Below are 23,785 nucleotides of genomic sequence, written 5' to 3'. Positions count from 1 at the left end.
AGCAGGTGTCCATGTTGTTCATCAGTTGTGTTTCAGGGTTTCATCTCCATGTGAAGCTCTTTAAACTGTGCTTGTGTGACTATAACTTGAACTAGAGCTGAGCTGAGCTGTGTTCACACATGAGCATGTTACACTACGGTGGCCCTGAGGGCTCAATGCATCGCACCAAACAGACAAAACAAAGCAAAGAAGAAAACATCTTCATCAGTTTGACCAGCACAACCAAACACCTGATGCTGTCCTGTTGTCAGAGTGATGAAGATGATGAAGAGGAGATATGTTTGTGTTCTGTCTTTTTAAGCTGAGCCTTCAGAACCGCCCTGCAACGACCCGGTTCTACTGCAGCAGAGGACGAGACGACACCACAAACTTCATGTCCCCGGTCACTGCAGCACTGGGTACAATGTACCAGTAGCTACATGCTAACAGGCTAATCTAACCTGTAGAAACATGAGGTTATCTGTTGTGTAGCTGTGACAGGCTGCTACCTGCATCCTGTCATCACCTTCACACTCACAACAGGAACACACAACTGGAATAACATGTTTGTCTGTGTGTTGAGGTGGAGCAGTGATCCTGCAGAGTCCTGTCCTCCCTGTGATGGAGGGAGATGATGTCACTCTCACCTGTACAACAAAGACCTCCAACCTCCCAGCTGCTTTCTATAAAGATGGCTCCTTCATCAGGACTGAGCCTACAGGTCACATGACCATCCACCATGTTTCCAGGTCTGATGAAGGACTCTACAAGTGTAACACCATCAGTGATGGAGAGTCTCCACCCAGCTGGATCTCTGTCACAGGTCAGCAGGTTCAACTTAAGTCTACAATAAAAATGTCAGCAGAGACAGAGACAGCCTGTCTCCAGAGTCAGTGTTGGCATCCAATGTTTAACATTTCTATGTTTCATACGGAGCAGATAAAACTTTACATGTCTTTATGTTTTAGATTAGTTTTGTCTTTAATACCACAGCTGGAAAACCTCGACATCTTGTTAAAGTATAACATTGAACCATCATGTGATTTATTCTCCTCTATATAAAGTTTGTGGGTCTCAGGCTGACATAGAACAAGAGGAACAGACCAGACAGGAGCAAGTTCACTTTCTTAGTTTGATCTGGTTTCTCTCTACAGTGAAATGACTGAATGAATTCATTTGATTTCTGTGTTGTTGATGAGAATCTTTTGTTTATTTTAGAGAAACCTGCTATGACTTCTTCTCCTTCAACCTCTCCTGCTTCACCATCCTCTCCTTCAGCTCCTTCTCCTCCTCCTGTCCCTGTGTGGTCGATGGTTCTTGCTATTCTATCCTCTCTTTTCTCTCTGGTTCCACTGGTTCTTCTGGTTCTAGAGGTGAGACGGCTCACCAACAGGAAACCTAAAGGTCAGACACATTCAGAATCATTCAGACACATTCAGACACAAAAAAAGACAACAACATAAATTATGTTCTCATTATTTTTCACAGCCGTGTGCTGCAGTTAGGGTAGTTAGTTAACTCATCAACAAACTCACTTCATTCAAACTGGACACAAACTGAGTCAGAGTCACCAGATAGGCCTACTTAGCTCCATGGCTAACTGAGCTACATGCTAACAGCAGCTAGTCACTTTAGCCAATGAGAATAGTGAGCGGAAGTTGGGGGTATTGCCACAATCAATCAATCAATCAATCAATCAATCAATCAATCAATCAATCAGCTGTTGATAAATGATCTCACTCTCTCTGCCTGCAGGAAATGACCTGCCCATCTCCATGGAGATGGCTCCTCCCACCCAGGCTGAGCAGGGATTGGCTGATGAGTACGATGATGTCATGGCTGCTGTCACCACAGAGCATCACCTCTGAGTTGATCCAACGTGTTCTCCTTCTTCTTCAGTCACGTTTCCTTCGTAGGAGCCAGAACTCTTCCTGTGGAGCTGCTCACCTTCTAGGTTCTGTTCTTGTGGATCCTGCTGCTTCTTCTTGTGAGACCCGCCCTCCTCCTCCTCCTCTGATTGGCTCGTCTCTGTGGTGTTCCCACCAGAACTCTTCATGTGGAGCTGCTCACCTTCTAGGTTCTGTTCTTGTGGATCCTGCTGCTTCTTCTTGTGAGACCCGCCCTCCTCCTCCTCTGATTGGCTCGTCTCTGTGGTGTTCCCACCAGAACTCTTCCTGTGGAGCTGCTCACCTTCTAGGTTCTGTTCTTGTGGATCCTGCTGCTTCTTCTTGTGAGACCCGCCCTCCTCCTCCTCTGATTGGCTCGTCTCTGTGGTGTTCCCACCAGAACTCTTCATGTGGAGCTGCTCACCTTCTAGGTTCTGTTCTTGTGGATCCTGCTGCTTCTTCTTGTGAGACCCGCCCTCCTCCTCCTCTGATTGGCTCGTCTCTGTGGTGTTCCCACCAGAACTCTTCCTGTGGAGCTGCTCACCTTCTAGGTTCTGTTCTTGTGGATCCTGCTGCTTCTTCTTGTGAGACCCGCCCTCCTCCTCCTCTGATTGGCTCGTCTCTGTGGTGTTCCCACCAGAACTCTTCCTGTGGAGCTGCTCACCTTCTAGTTTGACGGGTCGACTGCTGATTGGACTCTTGTGTTGTTCACTGAGTCGGTTCTGTCTCTGTGATGAAGTTGCTGTTCTGTCTCTCAGTGAACTCAGCTTGATGTGTTGATGTTCTGATGGTGTCCAGCTGATCCACTTTCTGTAAAGAGTTTCTTTAGAGACCTTCAGTCCTGATCCGACGCTGAGAACGATCCTCTTTGACTTCTGACGCTTTGATTTACTTTCTGGATCCTCAAACTTTGTGACTGTTTCCAGGTTTATGTGACAGTATTCAAGGTTTTCAATGTGGTCTGAGACTTTTGGACCTGCTGTATGTAAAATGTTGAGCTGCACATTAAACAGACTTTATCCTTCAGTATCATTCAGTGTGTTCCCTTCAGCTGTGTGTTGACACACCCTGTTTATGTAACACTGCACATCAGAACTGATGACCAGAACAAAGACTTCCTTTAAGTCCAACAACAGAACAATGTTCATGGTTTTAGATCCTCGGTGCATTTTCTGCATCTCAGACTGACCTTTAATCTGAAGATTATTCATGTTCTAGTTTTTTATGCTGAACATAAACGACAGCTTCCTCTTGAGTCCAGTAAACTGACCTGAAGCTGTGAGGTTTCTCTCGACACTCTGCTCGAGCTGACAGTGACGTGTTTGTCCTTGTGGTGAAATGTGTCAACTGGTTTTAATGGCAGATAGCAGCTTTGTGGTCGTCCAGGTTCCTCTTTCCCATAAATACCCTCCAGTTGTTCACTCGGCTGCGTCTCTCTGACAGGAAGTCTTCACTCTGTGCTGCTCGCTCAGAATGATTGACGGGTGGATGACACGATATGATTGGTTGACACTGGTTGGTTCAGCTGATGGAAGCACACGTGACATTTAGTTTTACAGGAAGGAGACACAAGTTAATTCTCCAACCTCGGGGTCGGGCCCCTCCAGAGGGTCACCAGATAAATGTGAGGGGTCGTCACATGAGTGATGGAGAGTAGAGAAACAAACTCAGAACAGAACATCTGTTTCTGCTTTTATTGTGAAATTTTGAAGGATTTTAATCCTTTGAGCCTCAAACTGTTGAAGTTTGCAGCTAACAACTCACTGACATCTGAAAGTTGTATTTAGTAAAAGGTGACGTGAAGAAGACGCAAACAAACCAGTTGAAAGAGGCAGTTCTGGTCTCTTGATGTGGGGCTGTATGAGACTCTTATCTCAGTCAGTGTATTTCCTAATAAGGAAATGTGTTGAAATAATAAAGATCATAATTCTTTCATAAAATGCTCTGAAACAAAAACTTCAGGAAGTTCAAACCTGCTCATGCAGAAGGAACCAGAACCACAGGTCTCTCTGAGGACGTGACTCAGTGTGACCTGTGGACCTGAGTCCATAAAGACACTGAGGACAGTGGAGATGCAGGACAGACAGAACACCAGCAGGTGGCAGCACCGTCAGAGCACTGAAGCTTCATCTTAACCTCAGATCCACTTCTGTTTCTGTGATCACATGTTCACCTGACTGTTGAAACAATGTGAAGCTGCTCTCTGAATGAAGCCAGCTGACCCAGTTATTTACTACATGATGATGTAGAAACTTTACAGCCTGAATCTTCTCAGTGGTTCACCGACTGAACAATCAAAACTCTTCAAACTCAGACTGTGTGTGCAGACTGTGAACGATGCTCAGGCTCTTTATAGTCTGCGGTTGCGGTTTAGTTTGTTCTTTATCTCTACTGAAGGGAGGTGTGTGTTGTTTAGCCACAACCAAACTTCAACCCTGAACAAACAACTGAGGTGTCGCCTCACATGGGGCACCATATGCCGTGGTTAATGCACCATTATTGGGGAGTTTGGGGGTTAAATTTGGCTATCCACAATAATTAATCATTATCAGGAATAATGATTAATTATAATAAATTATGAGATCCAATTTACATTGGAGCATCTTGGGTTGATTCAGTTAATAACTACAACCAGATTTACCATAACAGCTGTGATGGTCAAAGGATTGTGGAGCCTCGACAAAGTCGAGGTCGGCAAACTCACCCTTGTACAATATTAAATAGAATGAAGGTTCAGAAGTATTTTATTCAACACAAAGATGAAAACACACAATCTAACTAAGATGAACTATGTACAGGTATATATGTCACACCTGATGTGAGATCATAATAACACTGAAACAGTGAACAAACAAGCATAGATTGAACACATTCACATGTGAACACACGTTCATTACATAAGAAAGTCCTGTGCTAAGCCGTGCTATGCTATCTAGGCCCAGTTCAACATTACCAGTTTTTGAAGAGAAGGTGCTGATGGTTCTTGTTTGATGAGTCAAGTAGTCAAAGGTTGTAATTCCATTGATAAACAATGCTGTTCTTTCTCCTCACCCTCTAGTTTCCGTCATTGTGAATCACCATGCTTTTTTGTGCAAGAAACACCACTCAACCTTGGACTGGCTCATCTTCTATAGTTTTCCCCACAATGAAACCATGGCCACTTCCATTTGACGAAGTCCTGGATGTCATTGTGGTCCTGGTAGAACAAGATGGATGATCACATCACAAAGGAGACAGGAGTTAGCGAGCCTGTGTTCTGTTCCCTAACTTTCTGCTGCATCAGCACCACCAGAACATCTGACACAACCAGAACCTCACTAAACTCAGACTGTGGACTCGTAGTAACAGAACCAATGAAGGCGACCAATCAGAGCCTGACAGGGCAGATTTTGCCATAGAAGCAGTTTGATCCATAAGAACACCTCAGCAGGACTGCAGTGTACAGTGAGGTAACATCAGTTAACAACAGTCAGGACCCCTCAGTCTTCTCTGGCCTTCAGTCGTCTGTCGTCCGCACACATCGGCCACCGTGCTGACATCACACAGTCACGTTGGATAGGACTGTTGAATGCTAACTTTAGCTCTTTTCTAATGTAAGCACACATGAAGTTTTTCTTTAAATAAGTCCTGATGTTCCCCCACATTGTCATCATGTCAGCCTCGGTCAGTCATTGGTGTCAAGTGGTAAAATGATGAAACTTGACACAAGCAACAAACACAGGTGCACATTGTGAAAAAAGTTGTCTCGCGCTGCCATGTGTAGACCTGTAACCTGCAAGAGCTCACCTGTAGGGACAGCTGGAGGCGGAGTTGTCAGTGCGATGACAGTGATCAGGTACAGCAGTGCAGTCATGACCTGATGATGATGAGGGACTGACCTCGTTCAACAGGCCAGTAGAGACATGTTTTGTATTGTATGTGCAGAAATGCATTCAACATTTTTTAACCTGCTCTAGAACTAGTAACAAAATCCAGTCAACACTGCAGCGACTAACTGGAACTGTTCTTTTAAAATATTTTTAAAATATTTTACTTGTTTTCCTATTAAAAACATTTTCTCATATAAGTATTATGTTATTTATGTATTTATGTTATTTATGTTATTATTTAATTAATAGAATCTGCTGGAAAAGTGACTCTGATGTGCTGATGTGACTAAAGCAAAGAATAACTTCTAGAAAATCAATATTGTGTCAAACTTGACCGACCCTGATCTGCAGTGGATGACTGATATTCAGTTGCCACGACACTAACAAATGAAAATTATATCAAATAATATCAAACTCACATCTGAATAAAGAATCAAACAAAAAATACAGCTTGTTATCAAAAATAACAACCAAAAAGCTCCAACAATGTCACATCTCAGAAGACAAACCATACAAAGATAATAATCAGCAGGAATCATTCACCAGCTAAGAGGTTAAATGACTCACAAACATCTGTCCACTGTAGGACGTGTACATGAAACACATCTGGATCTATAGGAGGGAAAGACTGCAGTCACTTCCTGTTTGTTCTCAGTCTGACAGCCAATCAGTGCTGTCGGTCATCCAGCAGGCGGCAGCACAGCAGCTTCACTGTGTTCATCAGCTGATGATTGACAGGCTGAAGTCTGAACTTTGACCCACAGTAGAAGAAACACAGAGACAAAGTTTAAAAATCAGCAAAACCAGCAGTCAGCTGCAGAGTGACGAGGATGATGAGATATAAGATCAGTTAAAACATGTTTCCCTTCTATCAGCACCAACATGTTATTTACCTGAAGCTAAAACCTGACTGGTGACCTTCAGCCTGCAGCTGGTGTGTTGACTTTGCGTGGTGAGACATGCAAAGTCAAATTCAAATGTTGCCAGTTCAAACACTGACAGGAATCATTCACCAGCTTAGATGTTAAATGACTCACAAACATCTGTCCACTGTAGGACGCCCTGCAGGAGAGGTTCAGATGTACATGATGCACATCCTGATCTTTAGGAGGGAAACACTGCAGTCACTTCCTGTTTGTTCTCAGTCTGAGAGCCAATCAGTGCTGTCGGTCATCCAGCAGGCGGCAGCACAGCAGCTTCACTGTGTTCATCAGCTGATGATCGACAGGCTGAAGTCTGAACTTTGACCCACAGGAGAAGAAACACAGAGACAAAGTTTAAAAATCAGCAAAACCAGCAGTCAGCTGCAGAGTGACGAGGATGATGAGATATAAGATCAGATTAAAACATGGTTCCCTTCTATCAGCACCAACAAGTTATTTATCTAAAGCTAAAACCTGTCTAACAGTGGACAGGTCACATGTTTCTGTCCACTGTTAGAGACACAGCAGTGTGAGCAGCTACAGAGTGCTGATCAACACTGAACACTGACTTCACTTCATCTTCACACTGTTTGTGTGCTCGGGACAGTAAAGATGGCGGCTGGAGGAGACGAGGCTGCTGCTGCTCTGCTGCTCCCACAAAACACTTCCTGCTTTTACAATTCAAGACAAAACACTTCCTGCTTTTACAATTCAAAACAAAACACTTCCTGCTTTTACAATTCAAGACGGAGTTTTTAAAATCTACTTTAAAACACAGAAAGTCTTTGAGGGAAATCCCCAAATCCTCAAACCGTCTCTGTTTCAGTTTGGTCTCTGTGAATCATTCCAGAGAGATTAGTTAGAAAACTCTCTTGTGGTTTCGTTGTGAGTGAACCGACACACAGCCAGCGTGAAGCAGGAGGAGTTAATGTGCTGCTGCAGCTGAACATGCTGACACAGACACAGAGGAAACACTGAATCAGACCTGTTTATATTCAACTGCAGGTTTAAAGTCTCAACTAAACCAGACTGTAGTTCAGATCTTCTGCTTCAGTTATTTTATGAGCAGCTGAAGCTTTATCATCACATCATTTCTTGGTAACAGAAACGTTCCCGCCTTCAGGGGAAACATGAACTGACAGGAAGTGAGACAATGTGTTGTTAACATTCAAACTGAAGAACTGGAAAACCCGTCAGGTCGCATTTAAACAGGTCAGAACATGATTCACTGTCACCATGAGACTCACCAGCACATGGTTTGAATAGAAGAATACTTGTTGACTGTAATGTGATATAACAGAGTGAATCAGGAGCTGTTATATATTATCTGTATATTCAAGTCACACAGCTCAGCTCTGTGATTTCAGATGAATAAATTCAGTGAATTTAAAAAGTATAAATGGAATCAGGACCAATATACAAACAAAACAAACAAAATATACAAAACAAAAAATAATTTAAAAAATGTCAAAGTGAAAACAGATTTCTACCAAGTAATTAATCAATATATAATATAAAATAATTGACTGCAAAAGTATTGACCCCCTTTGAAGGTTCTGGCCTGGTTCAGCAGAGGTCCAGTCGGTGCCGGTCGTCTCACAGTGAACTTGAGCTCACCTGAGTGCAGTGAATGTGTCTCAGGTGACTGTAGTATAAACTCACCTGTGTCTGAAGGTCCAGTCACTGTTCATCAGTATTCATGGTTATAATTACACCATGAAGACAAACCAACACACAAAGGTTATTTAAAAAAGTATAAATCAGGGGCTGGATACAAAAACTATATATGTGTAAATATATATATATATATATATATATATATATATATATATATATATATATATATATATAGATAGATATAGATATATAGATAGATATATATATATATATAGATATATATATAGATATATATATATATATAGATATATATACACATATATATATACATATGTATATATATATGCAAAGTCTCTCCAAAGCTGCCGTGTCAAATCCTCAGTCATTACTTCACAGCGCTGTGTAACTGTACTTCTTAATAGCTGAAGAGTTTTTGATTGATGATAATATTTGAAGTTTGTTTTTAAAATCCTGAAACAAGGAGTCAGCTGCCTCAACTAAGGCCTCTTTTATCATCTTAGCACTTAACAAAGTGGAACAAACAAAAGAATAAATGGAGCGCCTGTCAGTCCGAATGGAGGGAATAGCACCGTCCATATAAACAGACTTCCAACATCGCCGCGAGCCGGGAGAGACCACAGCAGCAGAGGAGAGCGTCAAGGGAGCCAGGTGGTGAATAACCCCGAGGTTGTCGTGGAGGGAGGACCAGCGGAGCAACGATGGACAGCCCACAGAGTATTGAGTATGTTACGTTGGTTTTGAAAGTAAGTGTTGCTAGGCTAACAGCTGATCAGCGGAGAAAGGTGAGTCCACAAAGCCAGTTGTTCAGGTGTGCAGCCTTTAGTCTAAGTTAGTAGCACAGCCCCAGAGCTTGTCAGGACAACTTGGCTTTCGTTTTCCGACAGAAAAAAACACTTTTGTATTTTTTTGCATTCCTTCTTTTGTTGATGTCAATTGAAGCCGCTAACCAGGTCACTTAGCTCGCTTGTATTTTGCAGTAGCTAGCGCTTTTGTGCATGCACGGTGACCTGTGACACGTGACCCGACAAGAAGAGATCTGACTGGCCGTCCTGTACGTCCATCTGGTGGCACAGACTCTGCCTGTTATAGAGCGCCCTCTGGTGGACGCCAGCACTCATGACATGGTTGGCGGGTGTTTAGTCCGTTTTTCTTTCATTTTTCAAATATTCATTTATCAGCCATTATAAACGCAGATACCGATAGTTTGGAAAATGCCAAATATCGGCCGATAATATCGGCCCGCCGATAAATCGGTCGGGCTCTACAGAGAACCAGAGCCAGCACCAGAACCAGAGTCTCTGCTGAGTGCTGACTTCACTCAGAGCTTCACCTCAACTCAAAGTAGTGTTGACAGAAATGGTTCAATACTTACCGGTACTATTGTCGTAATCTCAGGAGAAAAACAAATGTTTCTACAAAAGTGTTAAAGAGAAATTGTGTCTCATCATGTTATTACCTAATTTTTTAAGAATATTTTCTCTAGCAGTCAAACTGTTGAACACACAATCAAACATCCTCCAGTGCTGCTGAGAATCTGTCTGTGACTCAGGCAGATGTTTGAAGTTTTCTTCACGTTATGTTTTGTCTCGTTCTCTGACTCTCTGAAACACAGTGTTACCGTGAGGAAACTTGTGGATTTCTCTGGTTTGAACCTATAATGTAAGAACACAAGTCAACACCATAGAACAAAGAATCAGTCAGGCAGAGTCTGAAACTCCTGACCAGTCCAGAGTTCAATAATTTGGCATTCAAATCTCATCACTGAGTCAGATGGGATATATGCAGAGTTTGTGGTTCTACATTCTGCTTTGGGACTTTGTGTCACAAGAAACCGAAAGATTATAATGAAGACTGGAATGTTTTTTTTTAACTTAAAATGAAACTGACTGTTGGGAATCAGGGGGTTTCTGACTATAAATTTGAAATTCACGAGGATTTCAAGAATATGAACAAAGTAGTGTTGTGTCGGTTGCGAACGTGTCGTTCAAACGAACAAATCTTTTGAGTGAACGAAGTGAACGAAATCACTTCAAGAACTGATTCGTTCCTTTCTCAGTTCAGTTGAGCTCAGCCGCGAGCATGCCGGCGGGGAGTGGAACTGCCGCGACTCACACAGAGAACTGTGAGGACGCGATTCTCGTTCACGTACTGTGCTGAAAGTGGCGCTGTGTCACTCACTCAGGGCAGAGGAGAATCACGTTCGCGAACGTGATTCTCAGCACACAACCTGCTGAGGACGTGAATCATGTTCGCGCCGTCACTCACGCCCGCAAACGTGATTCGCGTTCTCAACAGGTCGTTCGCGAACGAGGGACGCCAGGACGTGAATCAAGTTCGCGCTGTCACTCACTCATGATTCGCGTAGCTGAGGACGTGATTCTTGTTCACGTTCTGTGCTGACAGTGGCGCTGTGTCACTCACCCACTGACTCAGGGCAGAGGAGTTGATTCACGTTCAGTAACTGTACTGCTAAAACTAGCGCTGTGTTGCTAACATCCGTGTAGCATCATGTTAAGTGATTTTACTGTGCACAGAGGACACTTTCACTGTGTAATAATTTTAGTGCATGTATACCACTCAAAGCAGCGCTGCGTCTCCCGTGAATGATTGTGTACTATAGTCCGTGAACGCACCGTCCCTCAGTAAGTGAACGTGAACCTCAGGGCTGATTAATGAACTGAATGACGGATCGTTTGGCTGCTTATCAGTTCAGGGAGTTGGAGAGCACTGAACGATTCGGTGAACGAATCTTTTGAACAAATCATTTTAATGAACGGATTCTTGAGATTCAGTACAGTAAAAAGAACTGTCGTTCCAATCACTAGAACAAAGCAGGAAGTGTTGAGTTTCAACAGACTCTGTGAGGGAGGAGCAGCTTCACCCTGCAGCTGCTACGTTCACATGATTCATGTTGATTCAGTTGTCGTCTTCATGTATAAACTCACATAATGTGAAGAGAATCTGCAGATGGTCCAGAGTTTAACTCTCACACAGCAGGAGTCTGATCTGATCTCAGCTACAGGAAGTTTGAGCTTCTGATGACAGTTGTTGTGTTGATGTAAACAGATACAACAGTGAATCCACAGCAGCACAACGTCTCTGGAATCAGGGTTGAATATGAATCTGAACATCAGCAGAAGTTTAAAATGAAGCAAGAAGAAAAGAGTAAGAAGCAGTTACAGTGTGTAACATGATATCAACACACCCAGAGTTTAACATTCAACCTCTGAACTAAATGACTGTAGCTGATTGGCTGCTGGCCAGTTTCCTTGTTTAGTAACTGAGTTATTTTATCAGCATGTGAGAACAGAAACACACAACTTCCCTCTGTTCAAAATAAACCAAACTTACAGGAAGAGATAACAACAACGTGCTATTAGTGAAATATCTTCCTCTTACTGGACCTCATCAGTTCATGTTTCCCGACTGGTTCTCTTTGTTCAGAACAGCGGAAGTTCTGGATGCAGAGTTCTGTGACTGAACTGTGACGACAAACAGGATCATGAACGAGTTCAACAGGATGAACTAAAGGAAACTGTCGGCCAACAAAGTTTTCATTCGTCACTCTTATTGACACATTCAACACAACGTGATGAAACACAAACAGTGGCAGATAAAACAAGGTGTATTATTGTGAACACATAGATGACCAAGTGTCCAGAAGACAGTTTGATCAGAGAGTCCTGATACGAAAGTCAAACAGTCTCATCACCTCCAGTTTTCAGTCCTATAAATAATTCACAGTGGAACATTTGACTCTCAGATCACAGTGGAGGAGTTCAGTCTCTATGTTCGTCAGTTGTTCCGACAACAATGCAGACATTCAATATTCTTCCCACAGCAGATGAATCATATCTATTATATTTCAGATATGAGGTCATTCACAGTGAATAGATTCATGTTAAACCTCATTTCTTCTATATTGTCAGTCTGTTTCTCTGCACAGTAAAAGCAGACAGACAGCAGCAGTCTGTTCTCATATTGAAACCTCGTCCTGTTGCACAGTTGTGGGGGAGGTGCTCAGTAACAAGAGCTCAGAGCGCTTTCAGACCACGAGCTCCACCCTTCGCCATCTTGTTCTCTCTGATGACTGATCACACACACTGACGCCATGTTGAGCTCTGGGGAGTTTCCATTTCTCGGAAACGGACTGCAGTTTGCAAGAAATGAAAGCGAATCAGTGATAAGTTTTCTTATCACTAACTGGGTCTGACTGCAGTCCTAAAAGCTGGACGTGGTTCAAAAGTCATAAAGTAACTGATCTGAGACGTGTTTCTGAGCCTGTTGATGTTGAAGAGAAGTCAGAGTGAACTCTGTCTCTGAGGACAGGAGGACAGGTGTTAGCTGTTACCTGGCAGGTTACCTGGAGACTCAGGTGTGTTTAATCAGCTCAGATCATCCACAGCTTTAGTTAAGGAACAGAAACATGTTGTTTATGTGAATATCTGTGTGAGTTAAATTCCCATCAGCTGACAGAAAGCAGAAGCAGAATATACATGAAAAAGAGAAAATGCCTGAAACTCATGAAACATGAAACACAGACTGAGTTATTCTGCAGAGATCAGAGCAAACTGAACACTGTGTTTCATAAACATGTTGTTCTAAATGAACCTTCATCAACTCAGTGTGATGATGTGAGACGTTCAGGTGACTGAATGTAACTCACACAACCTGTTTTAACATGACGCCTTCATGATTATTGTGTTGACGCTGTTTGTGTGATTACAGGCTGTTGTTTTGTAACTGAGGGTGTGGCTGCACAGCAGATAAACCACTTCAACATTCAGTTCTCCAGAAACGAAACTGACTGTGAGCTTCAGTCCTGCTCACTTTATATAAATCTGCTGTAAAAGTATATTCAGCTCTTATAAGGTTTTTACTATTTTATAGATATATAAAGATGTTGGAGCATCAGTGTTTTGTCACAAAATACAGTTTGGTTACACTTTGTACTTTCTCATGATTAAATTTAGAATTTAAATTTAAATTTGGTGTCAAAACGTTTTGGAATATTTATGCTAGAGTTATATTATATTATATTAGATGATATTAGATTAAATTAGATTAGTTTAGACTAAAGCCACTGTAAGAAATAAAAAAACAGTTCTGACTTTTTGTTTGATACTTTATTAATCTTTGCTTGCATGTGCAAAAACATATTAAATACATTTCAAAAGCAAGAAACCGACTAATAAACATATAAACACAACAGGAGCTTCAGAACAAACAGCACCTGGTTCTGTTTTACATTTTAAGGTGCGTCTGTTAGCATGAGATGCTAAAGCTGCTAAAGTTTGTGTGTTCTTTCTTCTTTTTTACATTTCTCATATTGTGTAATTATTATATATCTTGTATATAATAATGTGATGTAACGATCTGATAGATGAGAACACAATGTAACAAACAACACAAGAAAAACATTTTCATCATTTTACATAAAAATAAAAGAAGCTCTATAATAACAGCAGGAGAGTTTTCTGTTTGTTATTGAAGGTTTATGTTATTATTATTATTATTATTATTATCATTATTATTATTATTTTATTTCTGTGTCTTCTAATTAAAAATGTAATGACAGAATCATTAATTGTGCCTCAGCTTCAACTTTGAACAGTTTTTTGGTAAAAGTCAGATTATTTCAGTGTGTCTGCTCACATCATGTGATTCTACTCAGCAGATAATAATAATAATCATGTCTCATCTTTGTTTTAACTTTTACATTCAGCAGACTTCAATCTACTCCTGGGTATAAAAATATGTCTTATTTACATCAGAAGCATAAAACATTTAAAACAGTTCAGTTATTTACCTTCATCAACAACCCATTAGAAGACACCACAATCCACACTTGGTATAAAAACAGAAGAAGATTATGTCTGTTTACACCTGCAGCATTAAATATATAAATCAAAGCAGACACAAGCTGATATTATATAAAATATGAAATGCATCATCCTGCTGTTCATGTTTCAGACCTCCTTACAGCTGATTTCAGACTCTCTGTGGGCTTCATGTTCTGTTAGAGACTCTAAATCTGAGGACAAAGCTGCGGTGCTGACCGGGTCCACCACGTCTGATCCATCAGTACTGATCCACCTGTCAGAGGCCCACACACTAAAGTGCTAAGGTGAGAAATAAAAGACTTGTCTAAAGTTAGCTCTCTGAGATTAATGATGTGGAACACAACATGATGTTACACCATCACTCATCTCTGAAACACAAGACTCTGTTCTCTCAGGGAAGCTAACAGCTGTTCAAGCTGCAGTGTGATGGTGTCAGACTGTTCTGTTCAGAGTCTTTCTACAATAAATCAAAGTGATAAATCCAAGACTGATTCTCTTCTGTCAGTATAACTCTGTGACATTAACTTTTACCCACTTCATAACTTAAGGAGCAACACATTAGAAGACGAACTTAAACTCCACAATCCTCCAACACTCCACGATGGTGAGAGGACACAATCACACAACAACAGTCTCTTCAGGGAGATTTGAATAAAAGACTGTTGGTACCAACTGAATAATTACTGTATTTATATTCCAGTTGAAAACATTAAAGGAGGATCACAAACTCAAAAATATTTCAGCCTCATTTAGGCCGAACCTGACACATAATAATGATAATAATAATAATAATAATAATAATAATAATAATAATAACAATAATAATAATAATAATAGAGTCACATCTAGTCTGACCCTCCTCTGGGACCTCTTTGTCATGGGGGACCCTACCAGGAGCTTCAGTGCTCCAGACAACACAGCTACCAGAGTCAACAGGTACACAAACCCCATCACCTCGGTAAGGTAGTGACTCATGAAGGGGAACATTATTGATTATTGATTTGTACTGATGAAGCAGACCATCCTGATGCAGAGCCTCCAACACCTGATCTACACCTGAACTCACACCCACAGAGAGAATGAACATCAGACAGGTAATAAACACATTCTGTAAAGAGGTCTGTGACATGTCAGCTGATCGGATCATATCAGAGGAGATTATCTCCTGTTTCTTCATCAGCAGACGGTTCTGGTTTCTTTTCTCTTTGTCTTTTAAATTTGCTGACAAGAAAAAGTCCAACAGCAGCAGAAACCAAACAAACCAGAAGAAAAACACCTGCTGCTGCTGCTGATCCACCACGGTGACGAGTGAAGATGTCCATGATGTCTCCGTTGTTGTTGTTGTTGTTGTTGTCTCCGTTCTGGTTCTCTGGAGGTGACAGAGAACATCAGTCAGCACATGACACACACTGATCTACACACAGACACACAGATCTACACACAGACACACAGATCTACACACAGACACACACTGATCTACACACAGACACACAGATCTACACACAGACACACAGATCTACACACAGACACACACTGATCTACACACAGACACACAGATCTACACACAGACACACAGATCTACACACAGACACACAGATCTACACACAGACACACACTGATCTACACACAGACACACAGATCTACACACAGACACACACTGATCTACACACAGACACACAGATCTACACACAGACACACACTGATCTACACACAGACACACAGATCTACACACAGACACACACTGATCTACACACAGACACACACTGATCTACACACAGACACACACTGATCTACACACAGACACACACAGATCTACACACAGACACACACTGATCTACACACAGACACACAGATCTACACACAGACACACACTGATCTACACACAGACACACACTGATCTACACACAGACACACACTGATCTACACACAGACACACACACAGATCTACACACAGACACACACTGATCTACACACAGACACACACACAGATCTACACACAGACACACACTGATCTACACACAGACACACACACTGACCTACACACAGACACACACACTGATCTACACACACACAGACACACACACTGATCTACACACACTCACCTGGGTCTTTCATCCGCAGCCGGACGGTTTTGATCAGCTTAAAATCGCTGTTGGCTCTCTTCTTCCGTCTTGAACCAGCTGTTGCAACTCGACACTCATAAGTACCAACATCTTCTCTGCTGACGTTCTTCAGGATCAGAGACACGTTTCCAGTCTTCAGGTCTTTGGTCACAAGGTCTGCTTGCTGTATTTTGTCATCTAGAAATCCACCTGCGTAAAACAGGATGCCCTTTGCTGGCTTCGGGTCAGATCTGGTCCACTCTGCAGCTCTGATGGTGACGTCACCAGCGTCACACGGCAGAGTTACATCCTGTCCAAGTTGTTCTGGTTTCACTTGTACCACCACAGTCTCTATGAAGCAATAAAACAGATGTAGAGAGGAGGAGCTGTTAGATGAGTAAAGGACAGCAGAGAACAGACAGGAACCCTGATATCACCTGGAGACATCCACTCATCACTCAGAACATCTGTTGACACTGTCAAACATGAAGCTGCTTCAACTTTCTCATGTGATCAACAGCAACATCCACTCAGCCAATCAGAGCGTTCCTTCAGTGACAGTGACATCATCTCTGACTCATGTAGACGGACTGATACGAGCAGGTTCTCTAAAGCTGCGACCTGATGAAGTGATGAGCTTCTTTCCTGCTGTTAAATAAACTCTACACTTCTACTGACGGCCCTGATGATGTCATCACAGCTCAGTAACAGTCCATCATGCTGATTTGACTGAATCACTTTCACAGTCTGTTACTGTCACATTCAGCCAATCACAGCCCTGCACAGATCAATACTGAAGACAGCAGCTCTGATGTCATCAGAGAAGTGACATCATTGATACATGAAACAAACAGAATCATGATTCAAATATTCATCTGTTGTTAAAGAGTTCAGTCTGCTGCCCTCTGCAGCTGAATATTATAGTATAAGTACCTGGGAGTTCACCTGAACAATAAACTGGACTGGATTGATCACACTGCAGCTACATATAAGAAAGGTCAGAGCAGACTGTATCTGCTGAGGAAGCTCAGGTCCTTTGGAGTGCAGGGGACCTCCTGACCTCTTTCTATGACTCTGTGGTGGCATCAGCCATTTTCTATGGAGTAGTCTGCTGGAGCAGCAGCATCTCAGCAGCAGACAGGAGGAGACTTGATAAACTTATCAAGAAGGCCAGCTCCACCCTGGGATGTCCTCTTGACTCAGTGCAGGTGGTGGGAGAGAGCAGGATGATGAACAAGCTGTCATCACTGCTGCTGCAGGAGTCCAACCTGTAGGTCACTGTCACAGCACTGGGCAGCTCCTTCAGCAACAGACTGATACACCCTCAGTATGTGAAGGAGAGGTATCACAGCTCCTTCATCAACAGACTGATACACCCTCAGTGTGTGAAGGAGAGGTATCACAGCTCCTTCAGCTACAGACTGATACACCCTCAGTGTGTGAAGGAGAGGTATCACAGGTCCTTCAGCAACAGACTGATACACCCTCAGTGTGTGAAGGAGAGGTATCACAGCTCCTTCAGCACCAGACTGATACACCCTCAGTGTGTGAAGGAGAGGTATCACAGGTCCTTCATCAACAGACTGATACACCCTCAGTGTGTGAAGGAGAGGTATCACAGGTCCTTCATCAACAGACTGATACACCCTCAGTGTGTGAAGGAGAGGTATCACAGGTCCTTCAGTAACAGACTGATACACCCTCAGTGTGTGAAGGAGAGGTATCACAGGTCCTTCAGCGACAGACTGATACACCCTCAGTGTGTGAAGGAGAGGTATCACAGCTCCTTCAGCAACAGACTGATACACCCTCAGTGTGTGAAGGAGAGGTATCACAGCTCCTTCAGCAACAGACTGATACACCCTCAGTGTGTGAAGGAGAGGTATCACAGCTCCTTCATCAACAGACTGATACACCCTCAGTGTGTGAAGGAGAGGTATCACAGCTCCTTCAGCAACAGACTGATACACCCTCAGTGTGTGAAGGAGAGGTATCACAGGTCCTTCAGTGACAGACTGATACACCCTCAGTGTGTGAAGGAGAGGTATCACAGCTCCTTCAGTAACAGACTGATACACCCTCAGTGTGTGAAGGAGAGGTATCACAGGTCCTTCAGCGACAGACTGATACACCCTCAGTGTGTGAAGGAGAGGTATCACAGCTCCTTCATCAACAGACTGATACACCCTCAGTGTGTGAAGGAGAGGTATCACAGGTCCTTCAGCGACAGACTGATACACCCTCAGTGTGTGAAGGAGAGGTATCACAGCTCCTTCATCGACAGACTGATACACCCTCAGTGTGTGAAGGAGAGGTATCACAGGTCCTTCCTGCTGCTGTCAGACTGTACAACCAGCACTGCTCCATGTAGACCTCACCCTGCACTCTGCACTGTGCAGTATGTCTGCACAGAGGTCACTTCTGTTTTTGCACTATCTGGTCACCCATATTTGTTATCTGTATTTAAAATCTACGTATTAAAAACAAAACAAAAAAATGCTGTTAATTTTGCACTGTATCATGTAAATATGTATATATGTCTATTTATTTCTTCCCTTTTTAATTTTATTGCTTATTTTTGCTATTGGTTCCTGATCTTGTAATATTCTGTTGCTGCTGTGACAAACAAATTTCCCCGTCTGCAGGACATTAAAGGATTTCTGATTCTGATTCTGATATAGAACATGCAGCTGCAGCTCACTGCAGGACACACCTCCCTCACTCTCCCTCCCTCCTTTGTCCCTCCCCCTCTCTTCTGCCTTCCTTATTTAACCAACAAGCCTTTCTCTAAACTACGCAGTTGCTCCAAACAGAGTGAAACTCTATTCAGTTTGTTGTATTTAAAGTAGAATACACCACCAATTCAATTTATTATCATTATTTATTAGTCAATATTACATAAGAAAACCATTTCAATATAATCTGTAGATGTAAAATTTGAACATGACAAACATTTCCCATATTTTTTAAACACCTTCAAAAATCAAGTATCATCGTTCTAAAGCCTGAAAGCAACTTATAAAAACATTGTCACAGTAAATGTACATTTCCCAGAACAAGATGAATCTCTTCTAAATAAAAGCTCGTCTTTACCTGAGGCTGCTTTACACAGAAGGAACAAAAAGAAGAGAAGTGGAGCCATGACGACTGAATGAGAGCTGATATCCTGCCTTCGTGTGATCCTGCCTCTGACTGAAGCTCTTCAGGGTGAACAGACGGTGTAAATGTTGATGACGTGTGAACACTAGAGGGCAGGTTTACAAAGGCTTCAATTCTTATGGAGAAATGAAACTCACTATATTAAAAGATCACAGCTTGTCAAAGATTATGATATGGGTGGCATAAAGCTAAAGCTTTAGCTTTATATCATAAGATATGTGGTCATATATTTTAAGAACGATTACTTGTCACAGCCTTGTCACTATATCATTAACATAAATCATTCTCATGGGTAAATATGATATTCACTGTAGCAAATGGAGAATAAGTCCAACCAACTTAGTTTATAAATCATTTTAAATGATCTTTTACATCGCTTAAAAAAATACATTCCAGCAAAATAGCGAGAAAGACTTATGGCGATATATCTCGCTTCCTACTGTTTTGAAATGTACTCCTTTATTTCATGGTCTACCAGGCGATTGGAACATTTATTTTTAATTTTTTTTGTTACCATATATACCAGAGTCACTGGATTTGGCCCCAGTATCCCCGCTCCACCTTGAAAAAAGGTGGTATAAAAGCGGTAACATCACCCGCGACCCGCATGGATAAAGCGGAAGAAAACGAAACGAAACGAAACGAAACCATATATGATCCCCCTTTTTCTGTTTTGCTTTTTTTGTTTTTAGTTTTCTCTTCTGAAAAGATTGCGGTATTGCATTATATTACTAAGTTGTTTCCTCTACAAGCCTTTGTGTGTTTGTGGTGTGTTCTATAAAGAAGACAATAAATAAATGAAAAGACTTAGAGGGTCAGTGTTGCCAGCTTAGCGACTTTGTCTCTATATTTAGCGAGTTTTCAGACCCCTCTAACGACTCTTATTCAAAAAAGCAACTAGCGACAAATCTCGTGACTCTTTCTGGTGAAAGAGACTTTTGGAGACTGACGTGAGAGCGCTGTCGTTCATAGACTTCTCAGCAGCAGCGGGTGCTGCCGTGGCCCCTCCCGGTCCCAAAGCCCTCACAGGCGGCCCAGTCCTCGCGAAGCAGTCCTTCCCAGCTGCGGTCAGAGCAGGATATATTCAGCCCTCCGCCTACGGACTGCGAATCGCGCATGCGCAGAGCCGTCACTGGGTGATTTAAATGTAAACTTTTCTTTCTCTAAAATGAATCACTTCGCTAAAGTAAGTTCATTTGCAGTTCTAAACATAATAAGGGTGTTTACTCACTTTTTGTCTCTCATCTCTCCTACAGAGCCCATTACAGTTATGCAAATTGGGTGATGACATCATTTAGCGACTTCTCTTAGGACATCGAATAGCGACTTTCTTTACTGAGCAGTTGGCAACAGTGACAGGGAGGAGTCAGCCAATTACTGGACAAGCCTAAAAGGGCACAGTGAGGATCACCCGACAGAGAGAGTTTTGGAGATGCGTTGGGGAAAAGGGAAAGAGCAAAAAACAAGCTTTGGGTGGGTCAGTGAGGGTTTAGCACAACAACTAAAGATACAGCAGATAGAATTCAGCCCAACAGTTCTGTGGACAACAAGACCAGAATGGATGTTACAGGAATCAAGTGTAGATTTAGAAATATGGAATATCAAGAGAAATAAGACAGCAGATCTAATACAGGAATTTTATATCTATGTAGATGGAAAGTATGGGGAACATGTTTACATATACACAGATGGATCAAAAGAGCCGATAACAGGAGCAACAGGTGCAGCAGTGGTGATTCCCAGCCAGGGACGTGTACATGATTATAGAGGGGCAGGGGCTCAAAGTCAGAAAAGGGCAGTATGTGCGTGCGCAAAAAAATGTTTCAGGCCTTAATAACACAATATGTGAATTGCTTAACGTAAGATTAATAAACAAAGTACTAAGCTAACTTCTTAGCTGTGTATCCTGTGTAGCTGTGAGTGATATGCAACTGCCATTTCATTTGTGTCAACAAATTATTGTCAACATGAGTTTATTCTCATCATCATAATACTGAGGTTTGGAAGACATGTAATTCAGCTGCATTTCTGTAAAAGCAATATAACACTGGTTTATTATGAGGCTAGTTATTAGAGGGCAAGTGCACACTAGAAATACAGGCTACACATGCTCTGATTAGCACAGCGTAAAAGGAATTAAAAATAATTTAAATTTAAATTAAAAGCCTGGTTAAAAAGATGGGTCTTGAGCCTCTTTTTAAAAACCTCAACAGTCTGTGCGACCCTGAGGCTCTCCGGCAGGCTGTTCCATAATCGGGCCAGCTCCATCCTGGGATCCTCTGGACTCAGTGCAGGTGGTGGGAGAGAGCAGGATGATGATGTCATCACTGCTGATGCAGGAGTCCAACCTGCAGGTCACTGTCACAGCACTGGGCAGCTCCTTCAGCAGCAGACTGATACACCCTCAGTGTGTGAAGGAGAGGTATCACAGCTCCTTCATCAACAGACTGATACACCCTCAGTGTGTGAAGGAGAGGTATCACAGGTCCTTCCTGCCTGCTGCTGTCAGACTGAACAACCAGCACTGCTCCATATAGACCTGAAAGCCGCCTCTCCGTGCTTTTTTTAGAACTAACCTGTGGTGGTCAAAAGGCCAGTGTCGGAGGACCTCAGGGTCCGCGGGGGCTGATAGAGTAAAAGCAGGTCAGATAAGTAAGAAGGCCCGAGACCGTTTAGACACTTAAAAACTAGTAAAAGAACCTTAAAATCAATCCTGAAACGCACATAGAGCCAATGCAGCGACTTTAAAACCTGTGTAATGTGCTCCCGCCCTCTGGTCCTCGTCAGCACTCGTGCAGCTGAGTTTTGTAATAATTGTAGATTCGAAATGCTCTTTTTTGGAAGGCCAGAGAGCAGGGCATTACAGTAGTCTAAACGACAAGAGATGAAAGCATGCATCAGCACCTCTGTGCTGGCCTGAGAGAGAAACGGGCAGACGCTGACTATATTCTTAAGATGGTAAAAACCTATTTTTGTTATATTTTTGATGTGTGGAATAAAACTGAGCTCAGAGTCAAAAATCACACCCAGATGTTTTACAGATTGTGATGATTTAAAATCCTTTAACTTTGGTAAATGTTTCTCTTTCTGGCCTTCAGGACCAATGAGTAAAACCTCTGTTTTGTCCTGGTTGAACTGTAGGAAATTTGCTGCCATCCATGTCTTGATATCTAAAATGCAGTTAAAAAGGACCTCAATAGGCCCTGTGTCATCAGGAGACACGGCGATGTACAGTTGCGTATCGTCAGTATAACAATGAAAGCTGATGCCGTGCCTCCTGATGACGTACGTAAAGTGGAAGCATGTAAAGATTAAAAAGAGTTGGACCTAAAATTGACCCTTGGGGAACCCCACACTTTATTTTGTGGGTTTCTGAGGAACATGTATCCATACTTACAAAGAAGTGTCGATCTGTGAGGTAAGAAATGAACCAGTTAAGAACAGTACCAGAGAGGCCCACCAGGTTCCTCAGTCTATTTAATAAAATGTCTACTGTATCGAAGGCGGCAGTTAGATCCAGTAGTACCAAGACTGTGAGTTCATTGTTATCTAAGTTGCACCTGATGTTTGTTTAAAATCTTTAAAAGGGCTGTCTCTGTACTGTGGTTCGTTCTGAAACCAGACTGATACTTCTCTAAAATGCTGTTTGCGATTAAAAAATCATTTACTTGGTTAAAAACAAGTTTTTCCAAAATTTTACTTAAAAACGGTAAGTTGGATACAGGCCGATAATTATTAAAGATGTTGGGATCTAAGTTGCTCTTCATCAGAAGGGGCTTCACCCCCGCTGTATTAAAGACCGTGTAAAGCGGCAAAAAAATTGTGTTATGAGTTTGTCACACCATAGAAACATGTGTCATTGACCACTGAGCCAAATTTGAAAGATTAAAAAAAATGTTAAGTATATAAAATTAGGTCTCAAAATCATGGAAAAACAAGCACTTCTTTCTGCTGTGAAACGCTGGGGGCGTGTCAGTTAGAGGCGCTGTGGCGCGGGGGGGACACGTCATGTTAATGACGTCGGTGTCTCCCCAGGTGTTCCCCAGGTGTTCCCCTTGTCTATCTAAACCCTTGGACAGTTTATAATCATATAGATGCTGTTATAACGTGTAGTGATTGAGATCCTGACCCACTAAACATCCTGGAAAGTGACGGAGTGAAGTTTTTCGCGCTAAATGACATAATTATACATAATCACCATCAGTAAACAGGACGCTGTCTGACTCTGTCACTCGCGGGGACGGAGGCTGTTTTCTGGGGGACAGTTTCCTGTAGTCTCGGTCAGGAGGGCTGGCGGTCGCGGTGATTTATTTTCGTTATCTCGGTGAGTTAAAGTCGTGTGACAAGCGTGACAGACGTTGTTTTATGAGCAGAAATGTGAGGAGA

The 23,785-nt window shown here is 42.3% G+C and overlaps 2 protein-coding genes across 3 annotated transcripts in view; one reads left to right on the top strand and one right to left on the bottom strand.

Moving 5' to 3' along the window:
• The window catches only part of LOC115590013 (Fc receptor-like protein 5), a 61,929-nt gene that overhangs the window by 1,608 nt on the left and 36,536 nt on the right, over window positions 1–23,785 (top strand). Inside the window, exons 4-6 of one of the 2 annotated variants that reach the window (XM_030431252.1) lie at window positions 563–802; window positions 1,198–1,383; window positions 1,735–1,984. In XM_030431252.1, coding sequence (XP_030287112.1) covers window positions 563–802; window positions 1,198–1,383; window positions 1,735–1,847 — 539 coding nt within the window. In that variant the 3' untranslated portion in view covers window positions 1,848–1,984. Of the gene's footprint in view, window positions 1–562; window positions 803–1,197; window positions 1,384–1,734; window positions 1,985–23,785 lie in introns of those variants that run through there. The other variant, XM_030431250.1, reaches the window with a different exon arrangement.
• On the bottom strand, window positions 13,403–19,430 carry LOC115590067 (uncharacterized). The gene is made up of 3 exons (XM_030431332.1): window positions 19,334–19,430; window positions 16,241–16,591; window positions 13,403–15,507 (listed from the first exon to the last, which is right to left on the bottom strand). Exons 1-3 carry the CDS (start codon window positions 19,380–19,382, stop codon window positions 15,287–15,289), a joined length of 621 nt encoding a protein of 206 aa, XP_030287192.1. The 5' UTR covers window positions 19,383–19,430; the 3' UTR covers window positions 13,403–15,286.

This window comes from Sparus aurata, chromosome 10 (genome assembly GCF_900880675.1).
Source record: "Sparus aurata chromosome 10, fSpaAur1.1, whole genome shotgun sequence".
Taxonomy (NCBI): Eukaryota; Metazoa; Chordata; class Actinopteri; order Spariformes; family Sparidae; genus Sparus; species Sparus aurata.
This window is presented reverse-complemented; position numbering and strand designations above follow the sequence as displayed.

Bases quoted from the DNA above. Each gene is read 5' to 3' on its own strand.
- LOC115590067 (XM_030431332.1), bottom strand. From the start codon at position 19,382: ATGGCTCCACTTCTCTTCTTTTTGTTCCTTCTGTGTAAAGCAGCCTCA. The intron at 16,592-19,333 runs GTAAAGACGAGC...ATTGCTTCATAG, and splicing joins TCTGTGTAAAGCAGCCTCAG to AGACTGTGGTGGTACAAGTG. The intron at 15,508-16,240 runs GTGAGTGTGTGT...TGTCACCTCCAG, and splicing joins GCTGCGGATGAAAGACCCAG to AGAACCAGAACGGAGACAAC.